This window comes from Chiroxiphia lanceolata, chromosome 2, assembly GCF_009829145.1.
Source record: "Chiroxiphia lanceolata isolate bChiLan1 chromosome 2, bChiLan1.pri, whole genome shotgun sequence".
In the NCBI taxonomy this organism is placed as follows: domain Eukaryota; kingdom Metazoa; phylum Chordata; class Aves; order Passeriformes; family Pipridae; genus Chiroxiphia; species Chiroxiphia lanceolata.
In genome coordinates this window covers 51,564,943-51,583,865 of record NC_045638.1, presented here as the reverse complement: position 1 = coordinate 51,583,865, position 18,923 = coordinate 51,564,943, and the positions used below count along the sequence as shown (strand labels likewise).

At 41.5% G+C, this 18,923-nt stretch overlaps 1 protein-coding gene across 4 annotated transcripts in view; it reads right to left on the bottom strand.

Moving 5' to 3' along the window:
• TBC1D4 (TBC1 domain family member 4) overlaps window positions 1–14,761 on the bottom strand; it is a 100,939-nt gene extending 86,178 nt beyond the window's left edge. For all 4 annotated transcript variants that reach the window (XM_032677608.1, XM_032677618.1, XM_032677625.1 and 1 more), the window contains exon 1: window positions 14,190–14,761. In XM_032677608.1, coding sequence (XP_032533499.1) covers window positions 14,190–14,678 — 489 coding nt within the window. In that variant the 5' untranslated portion in view covers window positions 14,679–14,761. The remainder of the gene's footprint in view (window positions 1–14,189) is intronic.
• Window positions 14,762–18,923: the final 4,162 nt, after the last annotated feature.

The window sequence follows — 18,923 nt, the reverse complement described above, 5'->3', positions numbered from 1 at the left end:
GAATCTGCAAGTGCCTAGATGTAATATGTATGATTTTTTCCTTCATGTTATCAAATTCAAAGTATGCAGGCAAGTGCTAACATAGATAATGGGAGGTATGATGTCCAGGAAGGTATTTAGATAGTTATTTATATTGTAAACTTGTAGTGCTACATCTGTAGGAAAACTGCCAACTAACTCTGTTTGGTGTTAGAAAAAACACGATTCAAGAAATAGAAGGAATATATTTGTCAGATTTTCGCAAAGGACGCTAGAAGCTTCCCTTTCCTCCGAGCTACCACTAATCATTCCTCCAGCAGACTGCAAGCACTCCAATGGAAGCATTACAATTCCCTCATGGAGCAGGCGGAATTGCTCTTGCTTTTCCTTCTAGCTTTAACCTATGTTGCTGTTATCTCTGAAATGCCACTCTGAAATTTTGTCATATACAGCTTCAAGTCCCAAGAATTTGCCAGCTTCTTTAACACCAGCGAGAGAACAGAAGGATTGTTAAAAACTCTACCTGCTCACCCTTTGCCACAGTGCACCGGGAGAGGAGCTTGGAGTTATTCTTGATTCTCAGTTTTGAGTCTGTTTGTTTGGAGGAAAGCATTTGGGAACTGGCAGGCAAAGGCATTATTAAGGAAGGCAGAAGCCCTCTTTGTCTTATAATTAATTTTCAGACAGTGTCTTATATATGAAAATAGTTGACTGATAGTTACCAAAATGACTACCATACGGAATTAAACATGCTTCGAAAAATATTTATCAACAACTCATCTGTCAAAACAATCTTCCAATGGAGATGATGCTCAAAGTCCACAAAGTGAATAAATTTTTGAAAAGATTAATTTTACTTAGTTGCATGGAAACCATATTTAAGGCTCATAATAAACACACTCAAACCTCATTAGATAGATACAAGACGAGCATAGTGACATACAATAGCAGCCTGATACTACATTAAGAAGCTGAGAAGTAAGTCAGGAGACTTTCAAGGACAAATATTAACTTTATAATTTGATATATGAACCCTAACTGTATTAACAGTAAAAAAGAACGTGTCCTCTGCTACTATTACTAGTGGATTCACAGAGAACAACGAATTAAAAATTGGTAATTATGTCAATGCCATGAATATGTTTGCACATTTGAAAACCTGAGGCACTCGAAAACGCTGTTGAACCAATTAAATGTTCCAGAGATTAAAGTATGCTTATCTGGAGTGTACTTTTCACAGCAGTTCTTGCCGGGTTCAAGTTTACTTTGCTGTTAACCGGGCAATCTACCAGCTGTAGCAGCAGCCACGTAATAACAAGCATCCTTCAGCAGCAATTTGTTTCACTACCAGCTACAAATAACTCAGCTGTTCATATGATGCTCCAGGAGATACATTGGTAATATTACAACCTTTTACCATACAGCACAGCATCCTTTCCCTATATAGTAGAAGTTGGGGTTTTTTTGTTTGTTTTGGGGTTTTTTGTTATTCATACCTTCCTTCTGAAACACAATACAACTGCCTTGGTCACCAAGGAAACCCACTTTCACTTCTCATCGGCCATTGGCAGTATGACTTAAAAATAAACTTGTGCCAGGTCATGTGTTTTAAAAAGAAGTGTGTGAAGGTGAAACTAAACTTTAAACGCAAAGGAACTTTGAGCAAGTAAAAACATTAGAATAGTGTTATTAAAATGCATGCTTATTTTTACATAAAATTTTCTGTTCGAGTTTCTGTTAAATAAAGAGCTGTTATCAGATCATACCTTTAAAAGAAAAAAAAAAGAAAAAGGTTAATGGCAAGTGATAAAAAAAGGAGAAGAGGAGCTAGGCTTCATGATATTTCTAGAATGTGAAACTTGGAACTAGCAATATGAACAGGAATAAAGTTAAATTTTTCATAATCCTGACAGCTATATCTGAAAAGCTCAGCTCCTGACAGCAAGCACTCAAAAGAATGAATGATTGTTTTTTATTCTTTAAAGTTTTATTTTGGGGCCAGTCGGCTTGTGGGAAGCAGTAGGAGTAAAGGGATTATTATCTTTTTTCGCTATGGTCAGAATCATGACTCTTCATGGTTAACAGTACTGCATGCAGTACCAACAACTCTTGCAAAATGCAAAGATTGTAATCCTAACTGGGACAATTTCAAGGAGCTGAGAAAAACAGAAGAGCGAGAGGCATGACGTGAGAAAACAATAAGCAGTAGCTTTCTATACACAGACAGTAAAAAGACTGTAAAAGCCCACAAATTTGATAAGTAATGCATCAGTTGTCAAGCAGTAAGGGATCTTATAGGGATGTGTCTTCTTTACTATTCTGCGTACAGCTCTGATTTCTGTACCAGATTCCCCATTATCTTCTTCACGCAGTTCTCAACCCTGATTACATTGCAACCATTCACAGGTACCCACTAGAGAGAATATTCCTTCAAGAAACGTGCTCCCGTGGCGAACACACCTGGTGCATACAACAAAGCTACACAAATTTTTTTCTGGAATGTAGATTTGCTGTTTTCTTAGGTTTCTACAAGGTTCCAAATGACAATAGCACCCAACACTGAATCTGAATCAGAAACCTGTCACATCCTTATTCACCTGCTTATTCAACTGTGCTGAAAGATATTTTGACATTTTAACAGGAACAGTACAGGCAGAAACAAAAAACTTCACGAGTATTACTTTTATGACACAGTAATAGCAAGAGATGGCTATTTTTGATACCAGGATGACACTTAAAGCTGTAACAGAGCAGTAAAGCAGTACGATCTTCTAGCAGCTGGTGATCCTATAGGAAAATACTGCAATTCAGGCAGAATGACTTGTGTGCCTTGGATCTTATTTCAGAGCAGGGCTCTCTAGACAGAGCCTTAAGTTGTTCGCTGAACAGTGCTTTGAAACCAACCCAAAGCAATTAAATCCAGAGTGAAAGCATGAAGCACACCCTGCACAGTTTCATGCAGGGCTCTTATGGGTGCATAACAACAGCCCTTCCAGGAGCAGTGATCCATTACAATACATGTACACTGTTCCTTGTAATATGGCTGGGGAGCCCACGTGGCAGCCGTATGCTCAAGTGAATTAATTGACCTCTGTAACAGGACACCATTAAGCTACTCTTTATTCCTAACACACTAGCCCAATACAGGGCTGAAAGGGAGTATTTTCTGTATTTTACACAGGTAACAGACTTAAATACTTTATATTCTTCATTCCATCTGATATAACACAAAAATAGAGATTAAGCTATCTATAAATAACCTCAGATGAGCCTAAATTTAAAACTTACACCCTACCTATTACCACTTGAAATCAGTAAACCCATTCAAAACCATAATAAAGATGCAACCATGCTTCAAATTGCTAAGAAAAAGGCTAGAATATACAGCAGAGTTAAAATAAAAACACACTGGTAAAACGCTCATGGGGTGTTAGCTGTTACGTATACAGCTGTATAGGCAAGCAGAGTTGGGCGCTGTGTTTCTACAAGGTCAGCAGCAACCCGGGGGACTCCACAGAGTATTTTGAGCTCTCCACAGAGCTACAGTAAGAATTTTAAAATCCTGAAGCATCCACTTTATTGTGCTGCAGAAATCCAAGTATTAATTGCCTCCTCAAAATCTGACCTTTTTATGGTGGTCTTGTGACAACTCAGAGCAGAGGCATATCAAATAGGTTGTTAAATCTGAAAAATTTAGACTCGGATAAGAAACAAAATGGCACCACACCCAAGCTTTTGTTCAGCTTACTACTGATGGTACTGTTGGAAATGAGTTTTAACTTGTAATTTTCTCTAAACACAGAAAGTTCCCTTTTAAACTCCCGTAAAACAACAACTAGTAAGACTGTGACGTTAAGTAAAACGGGGGAAGTGCAGAACAGTGGGTGACCATATAGAAAAAAAAGTACTTGGTTACATAAAGAATCACAGCGCTCATCAATTTAGCAGTCTGGACCAATCTCCACGTTTCTTACTCCCAACTGTGATACTGTATATTTTAAAGACAACAGGCTTACTGCACAAAGAGAAAGAAATTCCCCCAAAACACTCACAGCATTCATAGAGATGGATCGATAGCTCCATATAATTTTTTTTAATATCACTTTTCTCTGTGGTGATTTTTGCAGACAGAAGATTGCTATGGAGGAAATGTATTCATTTTATAAACTTCACACTATTCCACTAAACTGCAGATATTATTTTTAGTTCTCCCTAGCATGAAGCAGACAGGGAATCCAAGGCACGGTGCCAAGATGTAAACCCACTCCTTCTGAGCTGCCTTTAATCATGTTGCCTTGCTCCCAACTCTGCTCGCACGTTTAGGTCAGCAAATTTCCTTAAGGCTAAATCTGAATATATGTACACATATGCCATGGATAATCTGGGTGTGTTCCTTCATGAATAATTTAGATAAAAGTATGATGTGCTGCTCCTACTGAAAGGCTCACTTGATTTTCTCTTTTGGTAAGGTTCACCCAAAAAAGTGCTGCTGAAGAAGAGCCAACATCTTGCCTCTATTTATAATGTCATTGATTTACAAAAAAAGTGTATCCTCTTCACAAATTTCTTTTTGTACTGCTCAAGCTTGCAGTCCTGCTGCACAGAAAATTAAGGGACTCTTATTGAGTATGACCATAAAGCCAGACCAGAAGTATTTTCTACAAAAGGGATACTTATTTGAAATCTTTCTCCATAAAAAACAAGTCTTGTGTGCTGCCGAAACCAAATGTTACAGGAAGAGCAGTATTTTCCATAAAAAGCTCTCCTAAAGTTATGTGATTTGCACATCAGAGCAGTATTTCAGTATCTTAAATTATGTTCTTGTTTTGTTGTTTTTGCAAAGTATAGTTACAGTAGCTTGTTTGGCAAGTTGTATCCCAACTGCTTAGATTGCCACAGAAGTACCTTGACACTGAGGGCAGTCTACTATTTATTTTCACTGCCAAGGAGGTCATACACACGATCCCTCCTAATTTGCACACAAGCAGGAATGAATTTTTTCACATCAGACTACCAAAGCTATAATTTTGCACTCTATGGCAGAGCTGAGGCAGACAGGAATTGCAGACCTTTGCATATGTATGGCACCTGAAGGTCATACATCAGCTTTCAGCAGAGAGTTTAGTTGAAGGAGGTGTGATGCTTTGTTTCTGCCCTTCTAGCCAAGCAGTCCCTAAAGAAAGCAACTGGTTCCTCGCTGGCAAATACAGCACTGTTAAATATATACTACCCTACTCTATTTTTATTTAGAAATCCTACGGTAACTTGAGATGAAGTTGTTAGGAATAATCAAGCCAAAGCAGGAAACAAACTATGAGACGGCACATAAAAATATACTTCAGCAAGTTAGCATTGCATGTCCTAGTCTTTCATTGCTCTGTTACTGAATATTTACTCTATTTCAGAAATACTCAAGAACCCACAGACCACTGACTATTCCCGAAGTTTCTGGGACATGGCTGTTTTTAGTCTTTTTTTTTTTTTTTTTTAATTAACATAACAGGAAACCCATATCTGCGTCACACAGTACACAAAATATATTTAACATCAGCATTCTAATAAATAAATAAATATTAATCTTGCTAAGAAAAACAAAATTGAGAACGCTCTGGAAAGCTGTCTTTACTATGCCCTGGAGGATAATATTCTGACTTCCCATAATATGTTTTTCCACGCATCAAGGATCTCTAAACAGCACTGTGCAGATCTACATGTTCCTGCCAAGAAGAGTAATGAAGTAAAACATAACCCTAGTCATTTTAACAGAGCAAGCTGCTTGTTAAGGTTTATCAACATACAAAAATGAACTTCATGACTGAAATATACTTTAAAGTCAGCTGTAATGGGACGGGGAAAACCACAGAGCTAGGGATAGTAGAACTGGAAAAAACCCACACTTCTATGGTATTGGTTTTATCTTACCCAACAGCTTCTACAAGTCTTTCACACTGGCTTTGAACAAGGCTCTCTCTCATGTTTGCATTGCAAATGAATTTAATCCTTCAGAAAAGTGCCACATGTCCAATACTGTAGAATCCTACCTTTCTTCAGTTGTTCCAGAGATGCAGAACAAGAAAAACCTTACCACATTCCAAATTTCCAGAAAAGATTATTTTTAAAAGCCTACTTAATTCCAAAGAGATAAAATGATTTAGAAAAAAGGAAGTTATGAGTTCCATGAGAAAGTAATCAGATTTGAGCAGAGATGAAGACAACTCCCTATTACAATTTATAAAGTCAGGAAATGCGGTTTAGTAGATACAATTCCTCTAAGCACCAAGTAGAGTTTGATTAGCATTAGGAGCCCATTAAAAGTAATTTTTTCTTTTTTGCACTGGTTTGACTGAAATATTTTGCATCTCTTACAAATGACCCAAACTGAAAGGAGTTATAATGCATCTAGGTAACTTATTAGTTTATTACATCTTTTTTAGAAAATAAAATTTAATACATGGATTTACCATATGCCATCTAACAAGACTGAACAGCCTTCATGTTACAACAGCCTTTCAAGTACATGTTGCACGTTTTTGTTTAAGTGACTTAAATAACTAAAATCACACAGAAGGACAGAAAAGCCATGTTTAAGCGCTGCAGCTGTAGCCAAGACACAAAATTTCAGCTTGGAAAGGTAAAATTATACCTAGAGCTCTAGCTGCTGCCGTGGTTTTCCTTTTTTTTTTTTTTCCCCAGAGAGATTCTGGTAGAGGAGTAGCAGAAATCCTGGCAGTATCATCCTCTTCAGAAGAGGACCAACTAATTAACTTCTCACTCTAAATCCTAATTCCCTGCAGCAGGAAGAGGGGGCAGGAGGGGCTAAGCAGCCCATTTCACTTAAGAGGGATGGCTTTAAGCAGGCTTTGCCTCAAACAGCAGGGCACAGTGCTGTTCATTTCAAGCAGGGTGGCTGCTACAGAGGCAGAGGCAAGGAAGGGAGAGAGCTTCAGACGATGGTAGGTTTTGTGCTGGTAGAGCATGACTGTTCAGAATGAAGACTAGCTGAATTTTTCAAGATATATAGTTAACTTTTATAAATATCTAAAACTTCAGACTCTAATATGGGCTACTACGAGCCCTTTGAGTCAAATGCACCTAGTTTTGTTTGATTGGTGGGGTTCTCATGTCCTTTTCTCTGTAGTCTTAAATATACTACCAGAACTAATCCTATACAGGACAAACAGGTTTATCTCTGAACACTGAATTACCAGAGTACTTTCAGATCTACAAGATCATCAAGAAAGTTTATTTGCCCACCTCACTGATGTACCAGTTGTCACCTGATTAATACACCTGAACAGGAATAAAAAAACCCCAACATGTTCATGGATGAAAACATGCATATCCAACACTGAAGCATGTTCTGTGGTACTCAAAACAAACCACAAAATAGGAAGTTCACACATCCCAGGGGGTCATCACTTCCACATTTTCATCCTGCCCTGTGACATTCAGTACTGTCTTCTTATAGTTTGACCTCTTCAGGGGCAATATGGTTATGTGTAAAATGATCATAGGCTATCTTCCATTAGCAATGCTCTACTTTATTTTGGAACCCATGTAACTGCATATGGTCTTGGTGTACCTATTTGTATCAGAACATAAGGTGATAGATAATATATTACAGTCTATACAGAACAGGAAAGTTTATAAATTAAGTCACTTCACTTTGTTGGCTTAAGTTTGCTTTCCAGCAGCCCTGAAACAACACGTTATTTAATGACCTATATAAGTAGGTCTTTTTACCCAGTCATCTCCTTGTGGCCTCTGAAGGTACCTCAGAACAGCACAGAACATAAAGGTAGAAGATGCCACAGTTCACATATGGGGCAAATTACAAAAGCCACATTGGAAATAAACTCTTCCTTTTTATTCTTGTCTCTGTACTTGAAATAGTATCTGAAACCACAAAGAAAACAGAACCAGGTGGCAGAGGACAGCTGGTACCATGAGGGGACCATGCCAAAGCTGATGAAAGTCTGCATGACCTACAGACTAGACAGCAATCTCCAAGATCTGTCCCCAAAATTTATCACAGTATTCACCACTTTACCTCAGAGAAACTCATCACATTCGCAGAGTTCTCAGCAAATGGGGAAGATGGATGGAAGAGATGCAAGGAAAGATGCACATCAAACGCTGTACCAGACTCAAGCAAACAGCAGAGATTGAGAGGAGTGAGTCACAGACACCACTATTTTGTGATGGCTGTTTAGAAATTGAATCTTTTATAGTGTTCACTTTTATAAATAACCACCTTCAAGCACTTTGGTCCGAGTTTTTTATCATCCCTAAAAATCAGACTCTCCCTGTTGCCAAGACATATATAAGCTAGCCAAACCTTTTTGAAGTCAGTTTTCTATTTACTTATTTTTACAAGGAACTACCTCTACATTTGAAAGACAGGAAAAAAAGAAATGTAGAAACAGATAATCAGAAGAAGCCTTGATTTGGTATTCTCAGATGCATACAAGCTCCTTTCTTTAACTAAGACAGCCTTATTATCTGGTACACTGCTTACCTACAGACACTCTCAGTGAGCTTACATCATTACGTATATTTACTGTTCAAGGTTTCATTTTGCCTTTCTGAAAACACAATCCTCTGAGACATTGCTTCTACTCCTCAAATAATGGGATGGTTTTCATGAAATGCAAAGGGAAAAATTCATCAGTTATTTCTACAAACATAACAGCTAAGAGTATTTAAAACCATTCCCTTTCCTCTCCTAAACATTAATCAGGAATAAAAAGGCTGTTTCACCATTTAGAAACAACTAACAATGTCACTGTTTTTATTACTTCTTCTGTTTGGAACATGGGAGAAAATTAATATGGACAAGATGTTCAAAACTGGAATTTAAAGAGAGCTTCACAAACCTAAAATGAAAAGTGCTCTCATATGCAAAAAAAAAAAAAAAGAAAAAAGAAAAAAGGAAAAAAGTGCCAAATCTATCATTAAGGAAAACAAAAATGAAACCTGCAGCTCTCAACTTTCAGTTCCCAAAAAAGGGAGTGCAAGACTTCATCAGAGGCTGTATAGCCCATGTAAGCTGGAGACAATAAGGCTGCTCACCAAACAATTCTGCATTCATTGCAAGCCTTTACCATCCATGCTTTGTTCTGAGTCATTGCTTTTCAGTTTCTCACCCCATGAATGAAATCCTGATTCACAAGAACTCACAGAACATTTTTTTTTTTGTCTCTCCAAGACTTGTTTTCTTGATAAAACTGGGACAACCTATCTTGCTCATGGAAAACAGTGTTGCTTCTTTCCTCTGGGATCAAACTGTGCTTGTGCTCATCTATCTAGCAATCAAACGTCATCTCTCCCATTTCCTGCAGAATCCTTCAAAACCTAGAGCTCATCTTTTTTGTCATGTCTGTTATACCTATTCAAAGCACATCTCGTCAGACAACTCAACCAGTGCAACACTTTCATATGAATGGCAACAATGCTGTACATATGCACTTCCTATAACCAAGACTTTATTGTCATGGAGCTCGTGCTCCTATGCCCCATAAAAATCAAAGGACAACAGAAACATGAACGTAAACTTGGCAAACTTCCTTCTTCAAACATTTCTAATTTAGATTCTTCAATAAGAAACTTTATGTAACATGGTATTATTACAGCATAAAAGCCTCCTTTTACTAGACTTTGTACTGATGTCTTGTTTTTCAGAACAAACTGTCTTATGGCCTTGCTTTACTGAAACACATTTTCAAACGAGCAAGAGACACACTCCTGGAATAAACAAGTGTGTTTGACAAGCAGGCTCTTGTCTCTGTCCTTCTATCTCTCCAGTTCTTATCACAGCTTTATATTGTCAGCAAAAGGCTTCATTATTTCTGCTTCACCTTGAGAAAGCCTAGACCCCTAACACATGGGTGTAGCACAAAGACACAGCTATATATTACACCCATAGACCTTACTGAGGTCTGCGCACCTGAACATTTTTCTTTCAAGGCTAGCTTGGATTAGTTTTAAAACCCTGTAACAACATACTTTGATCACTGCTTATAGGTTTTCTAAAAGAAAAACAAAATACAACCACTAAGTTCTTACTTAACTGGAGGAAACAACTATCTTCACTAATAAGAATCAATTACAGTATAACTTGATTTAGGATGCCAGTTCAGGTTAAAAAAAAAAAATCCCTCCAAACAGGCTTATTAACGTTTCAAGAAAACACACAACCTAGATGAGCGTAATAATTAAAAAAAAAAGTCCAGAAAGAGATACCATAAGCCTTTCCTCCAGAAACAGGGAATCAAGGCAATTGTCAAACTGCGTCGATTTGTTCCACACAATTAAAATCCAGTTTACAACATAAAATCAGTATGCCAGGATAAAAATGTGTTGAAGTTGAGCTTGAAAACACTAAACGAACAGGCTTTCTTGGTGGCTGCAAGAAAGGTATGCTTGCCATATTTATAAACTCTAACTTTTCGTTTAAAAAAAAAAAAGTAAATCTGTTCCCAGGATTGTAAAGAAAATCTGTCAAATATAAAATGTGACAATACTGTCATCTGATGTCTACAGACAGACTCTGTGCATCCTAGATAATTCTCAAATGACATCAGTACAAAACTAACAAAGCTCTGGCTGCTATTCAGAAGCTACTAGGCAGTACTAAACAGACAACTACTCTTACCCACTTCAGCTGGCTACTGCTTTGAAAAGTTACAAGAAGCAGCAAACACTAATAATTCTGTGGAGACAAAAAAGAAGGGAAAAATTTCTTTTCCCATCTCCACCAGTCAGATGGCTTCAGATGTTTCCCCTTGTTATTAAACAGCAAGACACACACACACATACACCCACACCCCCCCAGTAAAAGCATCTTAGCATCCACTCCCATGCTGCCAAGCTGAGCTTTGGGTTTGAAACACTGCCAAAGTACTACTCCAGAACAGGAGTTGACCCACATACTTTTCAGCTCTACCTAAAATTTGTAGGCTTTCAAATAAAATTAGAACGTGTTTCATACTACCTTACTCTCACATTTTTCTTCAATCACAGCAAATAACATTAAAAGATGTCATCTTCCCACCTGATGTCATCAGAGCACATATTGCATTGGCTTTTTATTGCTCATCTGGTAAAGAAATTTGCAGGGAATGGCAAGAAGTATTGCTTTTTTCTAAAGAATAACAACCCTTTTTGTGGTCATAATACAGCTGGTGGACAAAGAAACAGGCTTGAAGCCAAAACTTTCGTTCTCACCTACACTGTGTTTTCAGAATTATCATGGTAGCATTAATTTCTTGGAAGTCAATCATTAACCTCTCACTTTCATAATTTACACCCACCATTAAAAATTATGGCTGTCTTCTAACTCAGACCACGTAACATCTCCTGCACTCTTCCTTCACTGCAGAGTGACTTAGCATGCTGCTAAACTTAATACTGCCAAAATGGGTAAACACCATGGCTTTGCAGTCATCTCTGGCTAATTTTAAGTCAGTATAACTTTACAGAATCATAGAATGGTTTGGCTTGCAAGGGACCTTAAAGACCAGCTAATTCCACCTGCCCTGCCACAGGCAGGGACACCTTCCATTAGACCAGGTTGCTCAAAGCCCCATTCAACCTCGCCTTGAACAATTCCAGGGATGGAGTATTCACAACTTTTCTAAAAAGAAACTTCTCTAGCACTTCTGGAAAGGCTGTCTGACTCTGACCCTTCCCCTTCTTGGCTACTCACTGATAACGTGTGCCTCCAACCCACTTGTCTTGACGTAAATGGTATTAAGGTTGCATAGTAAAGCAAATGAGGAAAGTAGTTTGGAAATAATCCAGAAAAGGTGAGGGAAAAGCAAGTTTAACACCAGTCAATTCCCTGATCCTGTTTGCTGTGCAGCTGCACAAACAGTTGTGCTGCCATGAGGACAAAGCCGAGAGGAAGGAACAAGGGGTCGAGGTTTCAAGGGGACAGGATCATTTCTCTCAGTAGCAGTGCCAACTTACATTGGCTGAAAGTCTCTACTGCCTAAGATGGCAAATGAGGTTGTCTTAAAATAACACCTGTGAAAAATACTTTCTAATCTAGTAGACAACACGGGACTCATACAACCACTATGAAACAGTAGTGTGTACTTAAAGATCTTGAAAGCATGCAAGAACAGCATCAATTTTATAAGAAGCAAGACTTTCAGAAGATTTTCGGAGCTAGTAACCTGCAGCCTGACTTCATCCACTCAGGACTAAGCTTAAGTACAGACCACTAGCTAGAGACCTGGACAGCCTTAGCCAACCAAGTCTCAATGACTGGTAACAAAACTCAGGAGGGGAAAAAAATTCTTTTCTTTTTGATATCTTAAAAAAACTTGCCTGTCAGTCAGACATTTGTGAATCCCATCACTGGCTGTGCATTTACTACCCTCACTGTAGTTTGAAATCATGTGCTGAGTAACAGTCATGTGATGGACATGTTCTTTTTAAATGATAACAAGGTTAAAAAAAAAATCTTAGACTAGGTAAAACTTAGACTATATTGTCAGAACAAGACAGGAAGGGGAACTTGTTCACACTAGTAACTTCCTTCAGTAAAAGACTTTACCTACATATCAGTTGGAATCAAAAGATACAGAATGTGTTTGATTTAATTCAATGCACATAAGGACATTTTCCTCCATGAGGAAAGAAGATATATGGATAAAAGCTTTAGTCAGAAACAGCCTCCCAAATATACACATACATACTAATTTGCATGTTCACTAGAGTACTAGGGATCCACTAAACTTTGTAAAACAATCTCACGGTACCAGCACAGACCTACCCCAAAAATAAATTTCAGTATCTTCTGCTAACAGCAGGAATCTCAGTCCATATGGTCAGTCTCCTAAAAAGACATTTTGGCTCCTCTCTTGCCAGATATGATCCCCTCCACTTCACGCTTCTTCTGCGTGCTCTCTCCTGGCAGAGCACTACAGCTGTAGCAGTTGCTAGCAAGCTAAGCGTAATTACCTCCACTTGGGATACCGCCTGTCCCATCATTAATGATGGCTTAGGCCACAGCTATGCATGCAACCGAAATCCCTCCCACGTTATAGTCTCTGGAAGTACGCTGGGCTCAAATAAAAATTAATATACCGACAACTCTTCTGTAGTTTTCTTAATGCTTTCTACCCTCTTCACTTAAAAAAACAAACAAAAGAAATCTGAGCAACTGTTCAGTAGATCTAGTAAGTCAGCTAAGCGGTTTCAGTAAATCCCAGCACTTCTAATTGCATGTGTCTTTCCTCCAGTTTGTGAAAACTGAGGAGGTGTCCTAACTTAACCAAAGAACTGTTATTGAAAGGCCTTTCTCCTGCTGTCATTTTGCAAAATCAATTGTCAAACCTACTTGTCAAACCACCATTGCTCACATACCCTAAACAGGGAGCAGAAAGAAGTCTGCTGCACATTTGACATGCGAGCCAATGCCTGTCAGATAGTCAGGAAAATACAGTCTTACTGTTAGGACTTTTTTCCAGTTGGCACGTTATCAACAATGTCCCCACCCAAACCAAGAGTTGTTTGTAGCATTACTGCGTGTGCCTGAGCACAGGCAGGTGTCCTTAGTGTGACCCGGGACAACAGAACCCACTGGTAACGAACGATGGTTTCTACACCACCAGGGTCTGCAGAAAAGCACCATCTTCACTACTCAATTCCCGCCCGACGCTTACGCCACTACAGGGACGGTTTAACACAAATTCTGCGTTTTGCTCCCAGAGCAAATTGTGCTGTTGCCATTGAGATGCGACGCCTCCCCATGGAGGAGGAACGGAGGAGAACGAAAGGGGGCTCCATCTTCCGCCGCACCGCGTTTCGCAGAGTGGGTATCCTCGGCCTAGCAGGGGGTGCTCCATGCGCTCGGGGCAGAAGTGGCACAGCACCCCGCGGCCACGCGGGACTGTGCGCCCGCCCCACGCACACCCCTTTTTCCCGAGGGCGCTGCAGCCGCCTGAGCTGCAGAGGCAGCCGCGGGACGAGCCCAGCGGGCACGGCCGGCCCCGGGCGGGCTCCCCCCACGCCGCGGGTGGGTGTGCGGGGCGTTACGGTCCCGCAGCGCCCCGCAAGCGCCACCCTGCCCCGCCCCAGCACACCGACACGCTCCGCGGCTGCGGAGTGCAGCGACCGAGGTCCCGCCCGGCGAGGGGGAGAAAAGCCAAGAGGGGGGATCCCAGGCAGTGCCCCCTTCCCCTACGCCCGCCGCCACTCGCCTGGTTGGGGTCAGTGGCCCGGAAGACGTGGCAGGCCATGGGGGAGTCGGGGTTGTCGGGCTGCGCCTTGATCAGGTAGGCGAAGTAGGTGAGGTCGTGGCTGTTGTGGATGAAGCGGGCGATGTGCTGCGCCTTGTGCTCGAAGATGAAGACGGCGGGCGCGGGGCTGGCGGGGCGGCCGGGGCCGGCGGCGGGGCCGGGGCTGGCGGGGCCGGCGGGCACGCAGCGCAGCGTGGGCGAGCCCAGCAGCAGCAGCACCTCGCGGGCCGGCACCGCGCTGCCCGGGGCGCCGCCGGGCTCCTGCCGCTGCCCGCGCCGGCGGATCTCGGCCACCAGCCAGGGCAGCATGGGCAGCGTGGTCCGCCTGTCCAGGCATGACGAGCCCACGTACCACAGCCTGAAGCGCTTCTCCCCCGGAGGCGCCGGCTGCGGCTCGGGCTCGGGCTCCAAGGGGTGGGAGAGCGGCTCGCCCTCCCCTCGCTTCTCCATGGCGGGTGCCTGGGCGGAGGACGCGGCGCTCCGCGACCGCTTCCCAAGGCACCAGGTGCAGCTGGCGGGGCCTGCGCTCGGCCGGGGCCGCCGCTAAGCGCGCATCCCGCCGGGCACGGCCGCGCCGCCTCCTCCTCCTGCCCGCGCGGGGTCAGCCCGCGGGGCGGGGAAGGACGGCCGAAGAACCTCTGCCTCCTCCTCCTCAACGCCCCGGGGAGGAGCGCAAGGGCTACGCCCCGAGTGGGCTCCGCGCCCCGACCCTCCCCGGCCGAGGGGAGGGGCAGCCCCGCCAACCCGGGCCCCAAAGCAAAACAGAAGGTGGGATGTCTTCTGCTCCCCGTTCTGCCGGGTGGTGCTGGGCTCTCCCTGAGGCTTGCAGTGTGACCGGCCGCGCAGGGAGGCGGAGGAAGAGGAGGAGGTCCGCAAGGGGAGGAAGGTCGCCAAGCGGGGGAGGAAAGGAGGTGGGGAGGCCGGCGGGGCAGTCCCCCGCCCCGTTTGCAAAAGCTCCCAAGCGCTTTTCCGAGTTAGTTTTGATTCCGGCCGGCCGGAGGGGCGCTGGGGAGAAGGCTCCCGCGCAGGGAGCGGGGGCCCAGGGCACCCCCACCCGGGGCGCTCCGCTCCCACCGCCGCTTCTCCTCTGGCTTCTCCCCTGTGCGGGGAGAACTGGCCTTGTCGCGGCCGTGCTACAGCAGCGTCTCCTGCCGAGCCACTGCCGAGTCAGAGTTTCGTTTAAGACTGATTTTATTTTTTTTTTTTCTAGGCTTGTTTTTCCTGCTTGAGTTTTAGTTGTGGGGGTTTCGCCATCGCTATCGCGATAACATCTCTTGTCAACGACAAATCCGCCACCTACTGCAGATGTTAGTAACTGGCCTCCTCTACCTGAGAAAGTAGTTGGACAAAGCTCTGCCAGTCATACATCATCCGTATCCCTTTGGTAATTGCCAGTTGTAGCGACAGCGGGGATGACTCGCAGTAAAACGTTACTATGGGTCCCGTTTTAACTGCCTCGAGATAAAAAGTCTGTAGCTTGAGCTGAAGAGCTGGTCGGTGTAATTTGAGGCTGCATAATTATTAGGGCAGAGAGGGGTCACGTAGCACTCAGGTCACAGCCCACAGCGGTCTGAACTGACACACAAACTGTCGCATTAGCGTTATTTTCATAGTAGTATAAACCACTCGGCTCATTTTCTGAGCAAACTGTTTTGCTCTTCATATTTTTCCAGTTTAACCATCTAATTTTGGTTTATCGGTTGTAGTTTTCAGTTTAAATATTCTGGTTTGGCAAGACCTCAAATACATATCCTCTCATGGCATCCTCCAAGCCTTAAGGGACATCCTACAATGTCCCTTGGGACAGGAGCGCTAATGCAAAAAGTCTTATGTAGGCAGAACACCAGCTTCAATATGTGCTACAGTGGTACAAGTTAAAGCCAGACTGGCATTGCTTCCCTGAGCTATTTTTACACACTTTAACATCTGAACTGCATTGTTGTACAGAAGATTTTACAACGAGGGTAACTAGAAGAATAATGGCCAAATTTTTTGGATCATAAAACTAAAAAATTTCTTGTCCCTCCCTCTGCACAGTTAGCATTAAACCTTTAGCTGAGAATGGTACTTGAGATTTTGTGTCCACCATTGCGGGATGACAATTCAGGAGCCACTGCAATCCTCTTAACAGTGCACCTAGGAGAAAGAGCCATTTGGTTTCTGGCAGCAGCCCTGGCTCTGCTTTAATCCTGCAGTGAGCTGCTCTTTTTCTGCCAGTTCAGTTCTGTGAGCCACCTCTAATTTAAGTGACAGCACTCATAGAGATACCGCTGTTGGCACAAAGGAAGCGGGAGTGACTGCTCAGGGGTGAAGAGGGCAACAAGACTACTCACCCCTTCTGGGGACGGTTGGTTAGACGATTCATCTAGAGCATGAAGCTGAAATTCAGTCACTTGAGTGCAAAGACCAATTTAACCTACCAGGGAAGTGAACTAAATGCTGGGCTCGCACTACAGCAGTGGCAAAACCCCCTCGTACGTTCTTTTGCAATGGTTTTAGATGGGATAATCGTTAACAGGCTCCAATGAAGCAGCCTAAGGGAGAGGCTGCAACATAGTGAATAGCTGCAGCTGCTTACCAACACCATCTCCAAGACTATTAGATCCCTTTTGCACAAAGAGACTGAAATTCTTTTAAGCAATCACAGATCCACTGATGTTCTCACATCATTCAAATAGAACAAGAAGCCTTGAAGATGCTACAGAGCTGCGTTTTCAGCTTTTAAGGCTGTACTTCAATTTTTGCAAATTATCAGGTAGAACTGAAATTCTAAAATGTGAAAAGTTAATGTGAAATTCTTCAATTGTCAACATTGTGCCTGTTATGTAAAGCTGTTTGATTTCTCCTTCAGTTGGGTCATTTCCTTAATATGGTATGAGATCTGATTATTTTGACCTCATTTCTTTTTATTACTGAATTCTTTATACAAATCCCTTATAAGATGAAATTAATCTATATAAACTCTACCACTAATATTTTAACTACCTTCAAAATAAAATTCAGATGTTAATCCAAAGTTTTCATGTTTTCTTCTCGCTTCAGCTTTTTATGTCTCTCTGAATTGATTCTTCATAGTAATCTCTTTTAGCTGTCCATTAACTTTATCCATTTATTCATTTATCGTTTAATCTGCCTAACACTTTTTATCCCCCCATCTCATTAATAGTGTTTCATTGGAAAGTCCTTTTGTTACATAACTTTTCTTCTTGAAGTTGGTCCCCTTCTCGTTTCTTTGCAGTTGTAAGATATCACACACCTTTAAGTTAAAAATTCCTAGTTTCTCTCATATTGAGCACAGTATTCCTGTGCCCGTGACACCTGACACGCCTCTCATGTAATTTCTAGTGTTTAAAACTATAATGGTAACAAGAGCATCCTTCTCTAATTCTTTGCACAATATAGTTAGGAATTCGCCTAAATTGTATAATCCTTATAGCTCAGTAAATAGGAATGAGAAACCTTGGGACAAAGAAGAAAGCAACTTTCCATAGCCCTTATCCACAGAGCTTTGAAAATACATCTCTGTTCTTAGTGAAAGAACAGTTTCTCTCCAGGTTATCCCAAATGGAAAGAAGTGTAAATGCGGCATCTGTGCCAGAGACATGACAGACAAAGCCTCTGGTGAGAGGCAACAATTTTTTAAAACTTCCTTTTTTTTACTATTATCATTATCATTGGCCAAGCTTCTTGAAACAAACTGGAAAATTCAAAGGGACCACTATATTGGAAGATCTTAAGTACATAAAGTACTATGGGCAATAATTGTCACAGCATGTGCTGCAAGTGCATGCTCAGTTGGTCAAAGAAAACCAACCACATACCCAGTCAGACTTTTTTGAATTGTTAATAACCTGCCATTATTTTTTGTTGAATAGACATTAGATGCAAAATCTGTTAAATTAGGGTATATTATTGAAGTGACCAAACACAGATCCAGGTAACTAAATGTGAGTAAATGCCTCTGAACAGTTTGGATTTGATATGCTTGTCAATGGAGTACTGCATGTAAAGGTTATTTTTCCAAATAAAATGGATAACTGTGTTTTCTTTCTGTTTATTAGAGAAAGGATGTTTTGTTTCTTAAGACAATGCCTTGATAATGTATGCTGTTTCTGTAGATAGCACCACAGCAGCCAGATCTTCAGTTCCAGATATCGTGTTCAAGGAACTTAAAGTGTTAAAGGATTTAGACCTACAAACTGGTAAGCAACCACAGCTCTAAGCAATTTCTTAAGCAGCAGAGAGACCTCAGCATCTCACACAATCAGACTGTTAATTGCTAGTAATTATCCATCCCCTTAAGCTTTCTAGCCACAGTTTTAATTGCAGAAAAAATATTAAGTTATTAGAGGAGCTGTAGGCTTGACTTTACAATGCCATGTTTATGCATAACTTCAATCACCTTGAACTATTATTTCAGTAATATGGCATGTAGCTGGGATTGTTTGTCATTCTTTTGCTTTTCTAAGAATGATCTCACTTAACTGTCTGGGAATTCAAGGTCCATTTCCATATTTGCAGTATTTCTTAACTAGTCAAATTTTATTTTACTTTCAGATCACCTTTTTGCAAGATCCAAGATACAGGCATTTTTACTTTAAAAAACCATGTAATTAATTTAAATTACCCAGTCTTATTTGAAGAATGTAATGAAATACGTTTTGGAAATACAACTGAAGTATTAGAAAGTAAGTT